General features: G+C 36.4%; 1 protein-coding gene across 15 annotated transcripts in view; it reads right to left on the reverse strand.

Moving 5' to 3' along the window:
• The window catches only part of BPTF (bromodomain PHD finger transcription factor), a 175,804-nt gene that overhangs the window by 51,262 nt on the left and 105,732 nt on the right, over positions 1–18,810 (reverse strand). For all 15 annotated transcript variants that reach the window (XM_058284554.2, XM_058284557.2, XM_058284553.2 and 12 more), the window contains 4 exons: positions 12,358–12,487; positions 11,816–11,954; positions 7,190–7,357; positions 3,599–5,900 (listed from right to left, as the gene is read on the reverse strand). In XM_058284554.2, coding sequence (XP_058140537.1) covers positions 3,599–5,900; positions 7,190–7,357; positions 11,816–11,954; positions 12,358–12,487 — 2,739 coding nt within the window. The remainder of the gene's footprint in view (positions 1–3,598; positions 5,901–7,189; positions 7,358–11,815; positions 11,955–12,357; positions 12,488–18,810) is intronic.

Below are 18,810 nucleotides of genomic sequence, written 5' to 3' on the forward strand. Positions count from 1 at the left end.
TAGAAGGATAAAATCTTGGCTGATTGTCACTGCAACAACAAAAACTCAAAAAAGTAGACCTTTTCTTAAATACACAAAGCGAAAACTAGAAGTCTCTCAAATCCAATAGGCTTTCCAAACTGATAAACATTTGTATCCAAAAGGTGAGTCTTCCAAAAAAATGAACTACTGGATGATGTATACTGCTAATAATTCTTTAATATCATTAGTTATTAGTAATTACATACTTTATTGACATTTTCACACTAAAATGAATACACACTGATTGCAGAGTGGAAAAAGCCTATGAAACTAAAATAATCTCTTTAAAAGAGGCAGAAGTTAGATCTCAGACAACTCTGCATTTGAAAGGTATTGCTTTCTATTCTTAGTATTAGGTTGGAAAAATGAACAATGTGAGAAAGGGAAAGCTCTAGTCAATAAGTTGCTGCTGCTTTTTTTTTATTTTTAAGGAGGTACGGGGGATTGAACCCATGATCTTGTACATGGGAAGCACATGCTCAACCACGGAGCTACACCTGCTTCCTGCTGCAGTTTCTTTATTTCTTATCTCCATTTGTGATACCATTACTTTCTTTGTTGTGCTATCACCCTATGAAGCCTCTGAACTGGATAAAGCAACATTTAAATTAGAGGGGAAATGTTAACTAGTGCAGGGATGTCCCCGGATAGGGAAAGTGTTTGTCACTTTCATAAGGTCTTAGGGGACTTTGGGCTCGTGGGAAAAAGCAAATAAACATTTACTTTAAAAGGGAAAGTTGTTCTCATTCTCTCTTCCCTCTCTATGGTCAAACAATATTTTAAAGCATCCCTATTTTAAAATAGAAATACCAGGGAAGGAACATACTTCATGCATTAACAGCCTACTCATTCATTCACTGAAAAAACATGAGGGCCTTTTATATGCCAGATTAGGTGGAAGGAACTAAGGACACAGAAGAGAGCAAGAATCTATCTCTGTGCCCTCAAGAAGCTATGACAGAGGAAAGGACAAGGGGATGACTAAACACAGGGAAGGACATGTGATTTGGCTCAGGAGTAGGGATTAGAGCTTTGTTAGAATCTCAAAGGACTAGGAAAAGGGCATACATGTGCTAAGGAGGGAAGATGTAAAAGAGAACACACTTCTTCCCAGAAACTACACCTAGGGTGCTATGCCTGGAGGGAAGTCACGTGGAAGTATGGCAAGAGATACAGCTGGCATGAAAAGAGGAAGGCAGGTGTGTAGTGCCAAACCGAAGTGTTAAAGAAGAGCATTAAATGACTATATGTGAAGGCCTCTGAGATTTATCCATTACTAAGATGGGTTGCAAAGAGAAGTATTTCCCACAGATATGATCTGCAGGTGACAAAACACTTTCTCCTCCTCCTTTCCCTCCCTGCAGTAGTTAACATGCCCCCGTTTCAACAGTTGCTCAGTTCAGTCAGAACACTCACAGAATATATAGTATTTTATGAGGAGTTTCTGCAGCACTGTTGAGGACAACTACCAGTTTAAAGTGATAATGAAACACAAAATACGGCCTGGGGGAAAAGGTGTAGGGGAATGGACAGTGTGGAGAAAAAGAGAGAACCTAATGAATCTATAAGAAATCTCACTTTTTCAATATTGCTTAACATTAAATTAAAAAAGACCATACACGCCACCTTCAGTATTCTTAGCTTCTACTCTAAGTGTGAGCATAAAAATTCATTTCTATGCATGATTTTTATAGCATTATATTTTTAAAAAATAATTCCTAAAGTCAAGAATAATTTACATATTTACCCATGCCTCCATTACAGAGGAGGGATTGTTTCTCTTAACTTCAGCAAATAAGACATTAGCATATATGTGAAGGCAGCATCTACTTAAAATGTACAGGAAGACATTTTCTTCCATTAAATATGCAAAATTAAATAAAGAAATTAAGCTCAGAGCTCATATTAAAACATAGTAATACAAGGCTCCTGAACCCCCAGTGTGCAGGAAAGGGCCCAGAGCAACACTTGATGAGGACTGGTGACTCATTTTCCTTGAGAGTTCAGAGAAAAGTGCTCCCAGTTGAGCCTACCTTCCATTTCAAATAGAAAAGAGCAGAAAGGTCTGCTTCCACAACTGCCAGATCATTTTAATTAAAGTACACAGTAACTTTTCCAGTGGGAAAGAAGTTACCTGCAGGACAGTCAAGGATACATTTTGGGACCGCTCTCAATGAAGAAAGCAGAAAAGTGCAGAGTAATCCTACAAATCCATGAATTGTAATGAAGATTTCCTTGATTCCCTGCAGGATTCTGCAAATCCTTCATTACAGGCCCTGCAGAGAAATTGTACTTTTCAGCTGTCTCTATTGAATGTGTAATGGAGTGATGATATTTTAATTCAAATTAAAAGATGAATTATAAAAAACTTGGTCAAACAAACTATGACTGGCAGTATTAATAAATTAATTCCTTTGTAGAGAGTACTCATTTACATTCTTTTTTTGGTCTTTTCTAATACTAGCTAATTACATTGAAAGGAAACAATGATTTTTACTTAAAGAAATTGGAAACAGATTAAAAGACATACAGAAATGAAGCCTAAAGAGAAATGAAGTCTACTCATTAACTTGTTGAAGTAATCATTTAAGAATCCTGGCAAAATCTAGATGCAACTAAGATCAGTCCTGGTTTCTGAGCATGTCCCACAGAACTCTTATGTTTTCAATGTTTATGTTGCATCTTTCTGAACTGTAAGGGGGAAAGATTTAAAAAAAAAAACAAAGACATGGAAAAGGACAAAGCACGTGAAATGTGATATAGCAATAAAATGCTGGACTGGGATTTAGGAACACTGGGCACTATTCTTAATTCTGACCCTCTGTGGCCAGAAGTAAGTTACTGTACATCCATAAAAGATAATTTCTAAGATCCTTTCCCAATGTAAAGCTCCATGCTTTTATAACCACCAACACTACATAGTTAAAATTCACACCCAAAACTTAAAATGCCTAGAATATTTTAGGTTGAGACAATTTCTGTTAAAAAAAAAATTCCTAAGGAATCTTAGAGACTATCTTTTTACATATGAATAATGGAGAACTCCAAAATGAATGTTTATCATGCAAACAAATCATGTTAGGAATATTTCCACATTATGATGAGTGCTGTGTAATTTACAGGCATGTTTCCTTATCTTATATTTTTATGAATTACCTAATAGAAATAAAACATAAACATTCCCAAAAGTTGGTGATTATCCAATTCTATGATTATCTTGTTTCCAGAGCAAACACATGGCAATAATCTGGAAAGTTAGGACATGGAAGCAGTCATGTTTGACATATTTCTTCTGTCTTAACAAAAAGTAAATAGAGTATAATTTGAAAGGATTCCCTTAAATTTTGAGTCTTTGAACATTTTTCCCTAAGTAAACTTTAGAACCTACCAGCTGGCCAAGTTTGAAGCTTTCTGTATCTTTTAACTATAGCCATTAAATATATGCTTCTCTAACTTATCTCTATTATTTCGTATCTCAAAATTTAAAACTTTAAAAAATATTTAAACATGAGATATTTTTATTAAATATTTAAAAATTTTCTCTCTCCCTTCCCCAAATACATTTTAAAGTACATACCTCCAAGTAATACCAAAAGTTGGTCTAGGAGAAGGATATGGCCATATATCCAAGGCAGGTTTTGCATTGTAATTAAAATAAGGGACTTCTCGGATTCCTCCTTTTCTGGCCAACTTTTTTAAGTCATCATTAGGCAAAACAAATATGCTCTTCTTGCTGCTCTTGGTAATAAATTTTCTATAGGATGGCAGGGCTGTACCTGAACGAGTCTTCTTGGGTCTTGAAAATTTCATCAGTTTCACTTTGTCTCTTGTGGAATATTCTTTGCTCACAGTCATAGATGTTATCAATGTGCCTCCTGCAGTGGTCAGTGAATCTGTCACTGTTGTGGTGACCACAGTTTTGCTCTGTTCCTTTACAGAGATGATGTCCACACTGCTACCTGTGGAGGGTGTGGAAAGCTTTGTTACTGTCGTAGTAGTAGTTGTAACAGTGGACTTGGCACAATTTTCTGTGGATGAGACCAAAGTTTGCTTATCGCCTTTTGCTACCTTAATCACAGTTTTTGATTCTGTGGCCACAGTTGATGTCATCGTAGTAACTTCTGTAACAACTGTTTTTCTTTTAGCTTCTCCATTGATATTTTCATCTTTGTTCATGAGCAAACCATTTTCATCAATAAAATCATTACTGATGTTAGAGTCCTCTCCAGAAGTAATAGGTGATGGAGTAACTTGCTTAACTTCGGAGGTTTCAACTTCCATATCTTCTATTTGATTATTTGAGTGGCTTTCTACACAAGATGGTGGAGCTATAGTCTGTGCACTCTCAGGTTCTCTGGTTGATGGCAAAGTATCAAGGCTATCTTGATAGTCACCTTCAGCATCTGAAGAACTCAGTAAACATGATTTTGTTTCTAAGTTATTTTTTTCATTAAACTCTTCCATGACAACATCACCATTAATGAATGGCTTTACAGCAGATTCCTTAACAGTCAATGACTTAACATCAGTTTCAGGAATTATTTTATTTATATTATTAACCTTTGGCTCAACATCACTACTTACTACCTTACTCACAGAGATTTCCTTCAAGCATTCATCTTTCAAATATATTTTAGGTTTATTATCTTTTCCATTTATTTGAAATGTACTTGCTTTCTGTCCTTTCTTTTCAGACTCTCGATTTTCATTATTTTTTTTGTCAGTGTTATTTTTTAGATTTATTTTATCAATGTATTTATTAACTGGTCTCTCCTCTAACTTTAGTTCTGGACTTGGTCTTTTACCATTTGCTTCAGTTACCTTACCCTGCAGTTTGTCATCATAGTTTCCAGGAGACTTATCTAAAACAAACTCATGTTTCAATGGTTCCGGTTCCAAGCCTTCAATACCTTGTTCTTGAGTTATGAACTGTTCAGAAATACTTTCAATGCTATTCTGAACAATCATATCTTCTTCACTGCTGTCTTGAACAGACATAGTATCAGAACTATTTTCCAAAGTACTATTATATTCAGAGTCAAATCCCAGTCTTCCTTCAAAGTCCATTGCCTTCGACAAAGACTGGGCATCTCTATCACCTATACTTTTAGGTACTGATGGAAGTAAAGGGTTCTCTGACAGAGAAACCATAGTGTCATTAACCTCCTGTGTGAGCGATCTTTTGTTCTTATAGACTGAAGTACCAATTTCATCTGTACTGGCCAGTTTAAGGTCATTAATAAGAAAATCACTTCCTTTTGCTTTAATGTTACTGGATTCCTGGCCTCTATTGCAGGATTCAGAGAGACTCTCATCTATATCATTTTGTTTCTGACAGTTTGCCTCTGGGCTCTGAGTGGAAACATCATTTAACACTCGATCTTTTGGATAAAGTTTGTTTGTGGTATGATTAGGATCACTGATTCCAAGAACTGAGGAGTCACTTTGTGAACATCCCTGAATCAAATCTTCAGACTTATCATTACTTGCATTAGGACTTTGTTCTTGTCTAAGCAAGTTACTTTGACTCCCTTCTTTTGCTTTGGTTATTACTGATGACTCAGATGGGCTCTTCAAAGAACTTATAGAAGTCTTTCCTATACCTTTAATTCCACTCTCCAACTTCATTTTTTCTATGCGCTGTTTTTCTTCCATTGTAAACTGTTTAATTCGCCTTTCAAGAAGTCCATCTAGTTTGGATGATTTTATTTTCTTTTTATAACTAGTCCTTAGATGAAAACCCTCACTAACATTGACTACATCTACTTGAGAACTTTCCTGATAATGTACATGTGACTCTGTTTTCACTTCATCATCTACTTCCATTGGCTCTTCTTTGAAGGATTTATCATTGTCAGAATCTAAAACTTCTTTTTTATCTGTGAAATGAAGACATTTATATAAATACAACTTTTGGTTTGAAATATGGAATTCATAAGAATATTTCCATATTTAAAACTACCTATTTTTCAAATACCTAACTTTTAAATTTTTATTCAAGAGATTAAATATAAACATATATCTACGTATTTCAAAGTTCCTGGCATATATGAAAAGAGAAAATAGAGAGGGCTAACCTTTATAAAATATTCAACATATTTAAATATCCTGACTCTTAATATCTAAAAATGATGGAATGCCATCACGAAAAAATTACGCAGTGTGTAACAGGATATATACCAGTACCTTTGTGCAAGATTTTTGTATAGTCTTTTATAATTATAAAATATCTTAGGTATAATTATTTAACTTATGGGGGAAGACACTTTTTGCAAAAGATAATGTAAGTTCCTCAAATATTGAACTGTGGGGAGCAGATATAGCTTGAATGGCTGAACACCTGCTTCCCATGTATGAGGTCCTGGGTTTGATCCCTGGTACCTCCTAAAAACAAACAGAGAAAAAACCAACTCTCATCGGGGAGAAGATGTAGCTCAGTGGTTAAGCACCTGCTTCTCATGTCTGAGGTCCTAGGTTCAATCTCTGATACCTCCTAAAAAAAAAAATTAAACTGTATGACCTAGCAACTCTACTCCTAGGTATATATATTTAAGAGAAATGGACATATATATGTCCACACAAAAATGTGTACACAAATGTTCAATGTACCATTATTCCTAACTAACAGCCAAAAGGAAGAATCCAAATGTCCATCAGCTGGTGCCTGGATAAATAAAATGTGGTATATCCATATAACAGAAAATTATTCAGGAACAACATATTGATATAAGCTACAATATGGATAAATCTCAGGAACATTAAGCTAAATGAAAGTAGCCAGTCACATGGGACAACATATTATAGGATTCCATTAATGTGAAGTGTCCAGGCAATCAACTAAGACAGGAAATAGATTGGTGGTTGTCAGGGGTGGGGAAGATTTAAAGGTATGGGGAGTGACTGCTAACAGGAATGAGGTATCTATTTATTATTTAGTGTGATGAAAATGTTCTAAAGTGGATTGTGGTGATGACTGAACAACTGAGAGTATTCTAAAAAGCATTTAGCTGTATACTTTAAATGTGTGAATTGTATAGTATGTGGATTATATTTCAATAAAGCTATTATTTTTTTTAAAAAGACAATGGAGTACCTTTTCTACTGTGGGAACTAGATCCAATATACTTTTTTCATCCCTAGGCTGCCCTCCACACTTGACTCTCCTTACCTTGGTCCTTCTTCTCAGTAATCTTTGAAATGTCCATTTCACTTTGGTCTGTTCCTCTTTCAACTGAATCTTTTACTTCACTTTTCTCACAATCAGGCTCTGTTTTTATTTTTGGGGGACTTTGTGGACTTTTTCTTTCATCCATATTTTCATCCATACTATTTTTGGCTAAAAAGAACCAAATATTGAAATTACAGGTATTTTCAATATTCACTATCAATATCCTGGCTCTGTTTTATCAATTTCAAAGGATTCAGGGACTACTTTAAGTTTATCCATAGACTCTAAGTTAAGAACACATAAATCCATATTACAGAATAAAAAAAGACTTAAAAGAAATAACCAAATATAGTATGTGTCCTTGTATGGACCCAATTTATTGTCAACAGTAAAAAAGCAACTCTGAGACAACAGGGATAATTGGAGTATGGACTGAGAATCAGAGGATTTTGATAATTTAATTACTAATATTTTGTTGAAAGTGATAATGGCATGAATATTATAGAAAAACTGTTCATTTCAGTAAGAGACATACTGAAGTAGTTTTGGTCAAGTAATTTCTAGGACTTGCTTTAAAAGACTCAAGGGAAAAAAAAGCAGAGCAGGGAAAATTGAAACAAGATTGACAGAATCTGTTAATTGTTGAAGTTGAATGATGGTTACATGGGAATTCATTATTCTAATCTCTTTATTTTTGTGTAGCTTTTCAAATTTTCCATAATAGGAAAAAAGAAAAAGAAAATCAAACCCCCAAAACGAAACTACCATCTAGATGAATCTTCTTGGGTGTTTTTAGAGGCATTTTGTTCCCTTTCTTCACTTGAACACAAATATCCCAAGGACTTAGCAAACTATACCTCTTTTATACTTAAATGAATGATCCCTTCCAGAAAGGTTGGTTGAAGGAAGAGAAGAGTGTAAAAAACAACTTAGTATCTGTCAAGAGAGTAGAGTGTTGGTGAGTGAAGAAAATAATTTTAGACAAGGATGGCAGGGCCTCTGTTGGGACCCCCCAGGTACAAAAGAATACCCTTCTTTTAACTGATACTCTCTTTACTCAATGCTTCTTTTAGTTATTTCCAACATTTTCAAATTGCTCAAAAAGTGCTATATAGTGCCAGTGACAGCCAACCTTCTATATTTTTAAGAATCTGATATTTAAAAGAGACAGTTATAATGTCTAATTTCCCCCTAATTAAAGGTCTTTACAAAAGATTATATAAAACATAGTTTTTATTGAAGCCTAAAAATTAAAAGTACAACTCAAATGCATGCAATTTTGGAACCAGAACAGATGCTAGAAATAAGGAACACAGAGGCCGTAGTCCCACAAATCTAACACTCTGATCTCTGGTGCCAAGGCAAGTGATTTATCAACTGCATTTCTTTCTTTTCAACACATCAGTGCCTCTATCACCCAATCAGACTAGGTTAGCCATTATATTATAGAAGCCTTTGACATTACACAATGGTGGACACTGTTTCCTTAATCTGTAGTTAAACTAAACCCAGAGCCCTGGATAATACGGACTGCTGCTTTTGTCCCTGCTATCATCTGGGAAGAGAGGCTCAAAACATGCTACAACACTAACTTGGCTCTTGATTGGATAAAGGGTCAGCATTTGGACGACAAAAAACCCTAGAGTTAGGGATATAAATGCCAATTGACAGAAAGCTAGAAAATAATCTAGTGACTGAATAACACAGTAAACCCAGAGGTGGATGAGAATTGTGTTTGATGGTACAGATTCAAGAGTGTCTTTTGTGAGCTAGAAGAGATGTACATCGCTGTTGCAGGGTGGTGGGAATGTGGAGAAGCATGGGAAAAATACAACTGAAGTGACCTATGGACTGTGGTTAACAGTAATACTGTAATATTTATGCATCTGTGCCAAAGATGTACTGTGCTGATATTGGAGGAGCATGGAAAAAGTGTGCCAAATATATGCTATGGACCTAGTAATAATCTGATATCATCTCATAATCTATAACAAATGTTCCACCACGGTGTGGTGTGTTGACAGAAGGGTGTTGTATAGGAATTCTGAACATGTATGTAACTGTTTTCTAAGTTTACAATTTCTGTCATATAAATATATTTTAAAAATAATAATAGGGTGGGTTAGGGGAAAATAAACTAAATGTAAGATAAGGATTATAGTTAGTAGTAAGATTTTGACAATATTCTTTCATAACTTGTAACAAATGTCTCCCAACAATGCAAGGTGTTGGTGGTGGGTTGATATATGGGATACCTATATAATGTTACACATGTTTGCTTTGTAAGTTCACAATTTTTACTATATACTTGCGTTTATATATGTTCGTGTACAAATGATACAGTAATAATATTAATTGGCTGGGTTGGGGGGAAAATACACCAAATTTAAGATACGTTGGTTAGTAGTAATATTTTGAGGATGCTCTTTAATCATTTGTTAAAATGTTTCACAACAATGCAAGGTATTGGTGGTAGGGTGAGGTGTGAGAGTCCTGTATAACGTTATGTATGTTTGTTTTGTAAATTCACAACTATTACTATACATTTACTGTTTATGTATATTTATGTATGAGTGTATATACTTCAATGAATTAAAAACAAAAAACAAAAACAGAAACCCTAGACTAAGGAAAGCTGATATAAAATAAATCTGCAAAAACCTAGATATTTTGCATACTAAGAATAAGCATTTTATTACATGTCAAACCAGGTCAGAAAAGAATTTAACAAAAAAACTCTGAATAGTTCTTTGTGCTACATGGGTAATTGGAGCAATATCTGAGAAACAAAATAGTAATAAAATGAATAATTTGGAATTGATTATAATGGATATTTAGCTTGAATATAATAAAATAATAATAGAATTGAAAATTGAGTACTCCTAGTCAATACATAGAAGTATTAATTGAACATCTACCATGTGTAAGATACATCTAGGACCTATAAAAAATTGCAGTTAAGTCTTATAAAATATGTTTTTCCTTGTGGCAGTTTGGGGTTATTTTATGAATCCCAAAAAGAAAAAGATTATATTTGTTAACTATTCCTCTGGGTATGATACCCTTTGAATGCATTAAATTCAGTTGAGGGGACTTTAAATTAGATTATTTCATAAGATTGCTTTAGAAATTTTGACTGAAACTACATCAGTGAGGTGTGACTCAACTTGAGTCGCCACCCCTTGCTGGTTCTAATATAAATGGACTAAAAAGGACATACACAGGAAAAAGGGAATTGCTGTGTTTGATTCTGCCACGTGAGAGAAAAGCCTCTAATTCTGTCCATAGCTGAACTGCAAGGAGAGAAGCCCTAAGAGACAACCCTTTTCCAGATGAAAGAAAACTAGAGGACTGCTTAAGCACACAGCAACTCGAAAGGACATGAACCTTATGCCTGATGGCTTGCACCTGAAATTGGGAAGCAGAGGAGCTTGGCCTGAGAGAAGAAGCCTGGAGGGAAAGGCAGAGATGGCCAGCCATCTAGCTTCAATAAATGGTGACTAACCTTGGTGAAAAAGCACTTCTTATGGTGCCCTGCGTTGGACTTTTCATGGCCTTGAATCTGTAAACTTTTACCCCAAATATATCCCCTTCATAAAAGTTAACACATTTCTGGTACTTTTTGCATTGGCACCACTTTGGCAAACTAAAACATTCCTATTAAAAATAAACCAGTGCTAACTTTCCCACATTAACAATTTCACTTATCTACCAGTCCAGATTTTACCAAAACAATTCACAAGGAGGCCATATCAGTTAGCTAGAATATATGAGCCACTTATCAGGCACTAAAAAATCTGGCAGAGGTTTCATAAAAAAGAAGACATCACAACATAAATTAGCAAATTATACTGCATAGCTCATAAAACTACTTTTGAAAATCACTTAGATAACAAAGGAGAGACTACATGGTAGGGTGCAAAAAAGGGCAGTGGAAGACAGCAGGCATGGGTTCTAGCCAGGCTTCTATCATTCCCTATCTATCTCACCCTCAGCACATAATTTAGCATGTCCATAAAATAACTTGCTCTTTGTAACGTGACTTTCAAACTACACAGTCTCTTAAATAGGCAATTCACCTCTAGAGTTCTGGGATTCCAGCCAGTAGTATAAGTTAAGAACTTCATTTATGTGGATAGTGTTATGGAAGTCTCAATCATTTCCTTTCTAGTTTTGGTAAGTGCTATAATGTTGAGGTTTCCAGATACATAAATCCTTAAGAAGTCAAGTAGTACTGAATTTAAGATTTGAGGAAACAATAATGAGGTGGCTGAGGACTCCTTTGACAATTTTTAAAAAAGAATTTCTATTGTTAAACATCAAAATCCTGTGACTAAGGAACAGATGCAGCTCAAATGGTTGAGCACGTGGTTCCCATGGGTGAGGTCCTGGGTTTAATCCCTGGCACCTCCTAAAAACAAAACAAAACAAACAAAAAAGAAAAGAAAGAAAAAGAAAAAAAAAACCCAAACCTGTGAACAAATGTAATTTTTAAATCTTTAGGGTTTATAAGTAATAACATGTTCTGTTAAAACTTTCAGAAAAATGCGCCTATCCAAAATATGGCCGGTATACTACGAATTTATAAGAAACAGTTATGCAGGAAAAATAACTTCAATTACTTACTTTCTTCTGAAGACTTTCTGTAATTCACATTAGTATTGCCTGGCAATTTGGGAACAAACCTATAAACATGAGTTTTACTAATCCAGCTCCAACCACCATATCCTGTTACTCTGTATTCCTCTCCTTTTTGTTTCCAAACCTGGTAAAAATGAAAACATTTTGATTAAACAATAAGAATAACATTGCTGATAATGCACGTGTGCTTTTATACATTCTTACCAAATGAGATCATTAACAGTCAGGCAAATCATTCAAATTTACCAATCGGTTTGCTTGTCCTGGGAGTCAAAAATATATGAAAGAACTTAATCTTTTCTAATACACAAAATTCACACTTTTACAACAATTTCAATAGATTGGTCTAATAACCCACATACTTTCTATTAAGACAAACTTATGCTTATAAAATTGCCAGTTACTTCACTGCAGCTATATTAATTATAAGACCATGTTAAAAAGTAAAAAAAAAAAAGATTCAGGTTGTAGAGCAAGAGTCAACAGAAATGGTCAATCTTATATAAAAAAGAGTATAATAAAATGACCTGATGTTTCACTGGAAATGTGTATTTCACCCATGTAGCTTGTTGCATTGTTTCTTCTTCTTCTTGTTTTTTCTCTTTTTTTTTAACTTTCTCCTTTTCTTCTCTTTCAATTGATGTCATCCTGTGTAACCTAAGAATACAAGGAAAAATAAACAAGAGAAGCTGAAAACGTAATAATGAAAATTAGGAAGATGAAAACCAAGAACGGTTAGTTAGAATCCCATAATCCAGACAATCCCAACAGACAAAAATAAGATGTATAATTTCATGATACGGACAAACAGTACCATATCAGAATATACAGGTCATTTTGAAGTCTTAAATAATATACCACTACACAGTTACACTATAGTATTCTTTTAATTGAAACAGTTTCCTATTAAAGAACATTTTATTTCTAGAGTGTTTCTCTTTCAAAAAAAGATTTTAAGAAATCTAAAAACTAAAGCCTTCACAGGGTCCAGGAACCCAGTATTCAGACTTCCTACATCTACAGAGAAAGGAGCCCCACGGGGATGTCCCTTTCAGATGGGGAGGAGGCTTGGGAAGGAGGAGCCACACTGATCGCCATCATTAGACAATAATGGCATAGTTCACAGTCTTTCTCAGGCAGGAAAAGGCTATCATTGCACCTATCAGTAAGGAGATGGGCAGGCCTGAGTTGAGAAGTGCCTCCTAGCTCCACATTTAGGTGATTAGACTAGATATTCACGAATGGGAATATTTCCCATAAACTGGGACATGAATCAAAATCTACAGAGAAGAGCTCCTGTACCTAAGAACTCTAGTGGTAGAAGATCTGCTTTTTAAGAACCCAGGGATGACTGTATATCATACCTGTGGCAGTTTGATATTATTTACGAATTACAAAAAGAGATATTATTTATGTTTGTAAACTGTTCTGTTTCTCTGGGCATGATACCCTTTGATTGATTTAAATTCAAAGCTTTTATGTTTACTTGATTAAATCAAGATTAGGGCTTCGATTTGACCACATCATTAGGGTGACTCATTTTGAGTTCCCTCTGTGGGCTAAATGAACAGATAATCAAGAAGATGGAGGAAAAAAATAGACAAAGGAATAGAGAGAGCTACACAGACATGGAAAAGAACTTGTTAGCTTTGACCCTGCAGCCCCAGGAAAGATGAGCCATTCATCTGATAGTTTACAGCTCACTTTGTAAGAGCACAGAGCAGCTGAGATGGCCCAGAAAGAAACAAGCCCTCCAGCCTACAACTGAGATAGGAAGACACTGGGCCCAGGGAGCCTTAAGAGGAAGAGGAAGGCTGAACCTTCAGAGGGTTGCTTCAACATGTGGCAAAGGACTTTAGATGAGGAAGTAACCTTGAGCTGGACTCTTTAAGGCCTTGTAACTGTAAGTTTCTACACCAAATAAATACCCTTTATAAAAGCCAACAGAGTTCTGGTACTTTGTATCAACACCCCTTTGGCTGACTAATACAATACCCTACCCAAATGTAGCCCATTAGCCAATTACTCATGTATAATTGTGGTAAGAATAAAGATCCCTCCTGTTAACTTGGGGGTGGGTGGTGGTACTGGAGAGACGTAGGATGGGATTGAATTCTTTTTATCTCCATTTCCCACTACCCAATCAGAACTTGCTAACTACTTCCATTTTTAAGATTTAGTCTCCCTACGACTTAGAATCAGCCTCCTCCAGGCCAGGAGCGCAGACCTATTACCCATACATAACTAGTATAGCAAAAATAGTCCATAAAGCTCTTAAAGTCTTTCCAAAATTAACATAAGGAGGAAACAGATTGTGTCTCAACCAACTGGGCTCCTGTCTACCATATAGGTGGTCCAGGACCTCCTGGTGAGGGCAAGCTGGCCCACGTGGGAATGTGGCCCCACACAGGAGAGCACCCTGTGTGGGAACACCACCCAGCGTGGGAAAGTAGCCCTGCACAGGAGTGCCAACACAACGCGAGAGCTGGCGCACCAAGATGACGTAACAAGAGACACAGAGGAGAGAAAATAAGAACACGTAGCAGAACAGGGGAGTTGAGGTAGCTGCTGTAAGAGAGTAATCACATCTCTCCCACTCCAGAAGGTCCCAGGATCAGTTCCCAGAGCCGCCTAATTGAGAATATAAGCAGATACAGAAGAACAACAGCAAATGGACACAGACTGCAGACAATGGGGGGGAATAGGGAGGGAGGGAGGGATAAAATAAATCTTTAAAATTCGATGAAAGGAAGAGAAGGGAGTGGTTTCTCACTAGGGACTAACTTACGGACTCAAATCCCATCGATTCATCAACCTTCTTGGAACTAAGGAGTGGGACAAGTGATGAAGGCACAGAATTACAGATGACCTGATAGTTCAGCCCACCAGAATAAGGACAGGATGGACAGGCAAATGAGCCATCTTCACTTACAGGGACCAGGAAGGGAGCACTGAGTGGGGAGAACATTAGTGCAGTGACACTGTGGGAGCTCACAGTTGGGGTGGGCTCAGCTTGAGCTCTTGGTGTTCACATAAGGAAAAGATCCATTCTCATCACCAAAAACAAAGGCTTGGCTTTGCAGAAAATGCCTGGCCAGTGAGGCAGGGCTGTAACTAGTCTGTGATGCTAGCTATCTCAGAGTAAAATTCTATTGTTTTACTGCCACCAAAACAATCCTTCTGGGGAGAGACAGCAACACAGGTGAGTTTAGTATGAGTTCAATCCTGCCTGTTGGGCAGAAATCTTAGCTACTGCTGACAGCCCAGAGAAAGGGAGGCCCCAGCAGCCTGGTACAGGTCTACACTGGTGGGTGCACTGGGTGGCAGGTTTTCCTTCCACATCTCCATGGTTCTAGCTGAAAGCCAGATTAGGAGTATGGATTGAGTTTCAACTCCAGTTCCAATATCCATGTGGTACCCATGGTTCTGGTGTGTTTCTTCTGAACAAACAAAACTACAATAAACAACATTTTGTATCTATCTTGGCAAACTTGGGGAGCTTGTACTTGGGGAGTATACTCCCAGTGGTAGGAGAGCTGAATCGAAAAGTTCTTGCACTTAAAAAAGGATGGGTGACACGTGTGGTTAAGCTGTCCCACGTGCAGTGCTCCTGTGGGGAAGGAATGCCATGCCATGCAGAGCCGCCCCCACATAGGGGAGCCCCACGTGCAAGGAGCGTACCCCGCAAGGAGACCCACCCCATGTGAAAAAAGCGCAGCCTGTCCTGGAGTGGCACCGCACACATGGAGAGCTGACGCAACAAGATGACACAACAAAAAAGAGATGCAGTTTCCCGGTGCCGTCTGATAATGCAAAAGGACGCAGAAGAACACACAGCCAATGGACACAGCAGACAACAGGGGGGGGGAAGGGGAGAGAAATAAATAAAAAATAAATCTTAAAAAAAAAAAAAAGATAAATGTCAAATTGCTCTTGAAATCTGTACACTTCACACAGCCATCCATGCATGAAACTACCTTGCTTTCCCACATCTTCAAGTGAACTGTGTTAGCGTCAAAGTTCCAAGTTGTTAGCCCAAAGAGGTAAAAAAATACTATCCCATTGTTGCTTTGATTTATATTTCTTGAATTATGAGAAGTATTTTTTTTCTGTCTATTGGCCTTTAATATTTATTTTTCTGTAAAACACCTGTTCAAATCCTTTGTCTTTTTTGTATTGGACTATTTATCCTTTTCATTTATAAAATGTCTTTGTCAATTAAGGAAACTTTCCATTTGTGCTGCAAATATTTTTCCTCAGTTTGTCAGCTGTCTTTTGAGTTTGATTACAGTATTATTTTTCCACTCAGAATTTTAAATACATGTATCCACTTTTTTCCTCTACGGCATCTGGGTTTTATATCTGTTTAAAAAGAAAGTATCACAACAAAAATACAAATAAATAAATCCATGCTTTCTTATTCTAATTTTATTTCTTATTTTTAGTTATTTTTTACATCTTCACCTATATGAATTTTTTTGCTAAGGCAGGAAGCTAGTTTATATTTTGCCCAAATATGCCCTTTTCCTTGTCTGATGTACAAAACTACCACTATTTAAGTTCCCACATATGTTTACATCTATTTCTGGTTTCTCTAATCTATTGCTCTACTTCTTCTCTAGTAGAAATTATTCTGATTGTAGCTTTAACATATATTCTATTATTTTTTTCCTTATTTAGAACTTGCCAGTTATTCTTGCATGCTAATTTTCTAGACAAATTAAATATTAGTATCATTTTGATCAAGCCTCCACCTCCCTGCTCCTGGGAGAGGAGGCTCCCAATCACAATGAAAATAAATTTTATATATATATATATTTTTTATACATTAGAAGAGAAATGACATCTTAACAAAATGTAGTATATACATATCAAAGCATGTGATATATCTTTTAATTTACTCAAATTGTCCTTTAAGTCTTTAGCAAATTTTTAAGGATTTCTTCACAAGGTCCTATATTTCTTCTTAAATTTACTCCTAAGTGTATTGGGATGTTTTGTTGCTAGGATCTTTTCTTTCATCATCATTTTTTAACATGTAAATAACTGGGTTAAGAAATAGAACTTGGGAAGCAGACTTGGCCCAGTGGATAGGGTGTCCATCTACCACATGGGAGGTCCGCGGTTCAAACCCCGGGCCTCCTTGACCCATGTGCAGCTGGCCCACGCACAGTGCTGATGTGCACAAGGAGTGCCTTGCCACACAGGGGTGCCACTTGTGCAAGGAGTGCACCCCGTAAGGAGAGCCATCCAATGCGAAAGAAAGTGCAGTCTGCCCAGGAATGGTGTCACACACACGGAGAGTTGACGCAACAAGATGAAGCAACAAAAAGAAACACAGATTCCTGTGCCGCTGACAACAACAGAAGTGGACAAAAAGAAGAACACAGCAAATAGACACAGAGAACAGACAACTGGGGCAGGTGGGTGGGCAGGCAGGGGCGGAGAGAGAAATAAAATAAATCTTAAAAAAAAAAGTAGAACTTTATCAATAATTAATACATCAGAAGCTTATTTTGCCCTCTACCAAGGTATTCATTCCTTCACTTTTCTTTATAGTTTTATCACCTTTGTGTGTAACCCAAAAAAAGAGTTTAGTTTTTGAAAACTCAATAACAAGTATAAAACTAGCTACATGAGCAAAAGACCAATAATGTCTCTATTAAAAAAGTTCCCAGGAGAATATAAACTTGGCTCTGGATCATAGTCTGGTTTTAGCCTTCTAAAAAGTTTAAAAGACCCTCTTCTGGAAAAATCAGTGGACAAGATGATCATGAGAAAGTCTTAGAAGATAACAGGGCTCATCAAAAATCAGGGAGTCTGGCAGAAGCACAGTGTAAAACAGATACACGCTATCCAAAAAAGATATGATCAGAAGCAGACTGTTCTGTATTTTCTGCTTTTGTGCCCACTGAGCGGTTTGTGTTGTCTTGGATAAATTCTCAGTTCTTTAACTGACTTGGGATTTAGCTTTCTTGGACAGGTTGCCATTTGTCCACCTATATTACAGCTTCTACAATTTTACTGATGCTGTTTCCTTTATTGTTCCTTTATTGTTTATGCCTTAAAAACCCTTTGCCAGGGAGTAGATATAACTCAAGCGGTTGAGCTCCCACCTCCCACATGGGAGGTCCCAGGTTCGGTTCCCGGTGACTCCTGAAAATACAAAAAGAACCGACAAGCAAAACAAACAAAAAAACCAACTCAGGGAACCCAATGTGGCTCAGTGGTTAAGTGATGGCTTCCCACATACGCAGTCCTGGCTCCCGGTACCTCAAACAAAACAAAACAAAACAAAACAAAACATACACAAAACCCTTTGTCATAGTTTTAGCAGAGTTCAAGAGGGAGAAAAATTTCTTATTTCAACTCAAAATTCCTATTATATTTTCCACATGGTTATTCTACATATATATAGAAACCTATTGTTCTGTAGGCCAGTCACCTTATTAAATTTCTTATTGCTTTTAATAGTTTTTCAGTCAATTTTCTTAGGTTTTTTAAAGTATATTAATATAATGAGATCAACTGCATAAGATAATTGTGTTACATCTTGCCATATATTTACACGGTTTTATTTGGCCAGTACTTTTAGGAAACGTTAAATAATAGCAATAGTGGGCAGCTGTGTTTTGTTCCTCCAGAATATAATTGGGAATGCTTCAAGGGTTTCACCATAAAGTGTGGTTTGGTTTGAAACACAGCTTTACAAGGCAAAAAACAAAAAGACCATTCATCTGTTCCTAACTGTGGTATTTTTGATTTTTAAAAAAATCAGGAATAAGGAACTTAGACACATACCTTCTAACATATCAAAATTTTCTTCCTTTTCCTTTTTAAAATAGCATGATATTAACAATCCCTTAATTTGAGCAATTCCTTCATGCCTAGGGTGGAGCCCATTTAGCTGTGGTTTATTATTCTTTATTCCTGAATATATTTCATAAGATTTCCTGTATAAATATCTATTTGCTATGAAT

Source organism: Dasypus novemcinctus, chromosome 21, assembly GCF_030445035.2.
Source record: "Dasypus novemcinctus isolate mDasNov1 chromosome 21, mDasNov1.1.hap2, whole genome shotgun sequence".
Taxonomy (NCBI): Eukaryota; Metazoa; Chordata; class Mammalia; order Cingulata; family Dasypodidae; genus Dasypus; species Dasypus novemcinctus.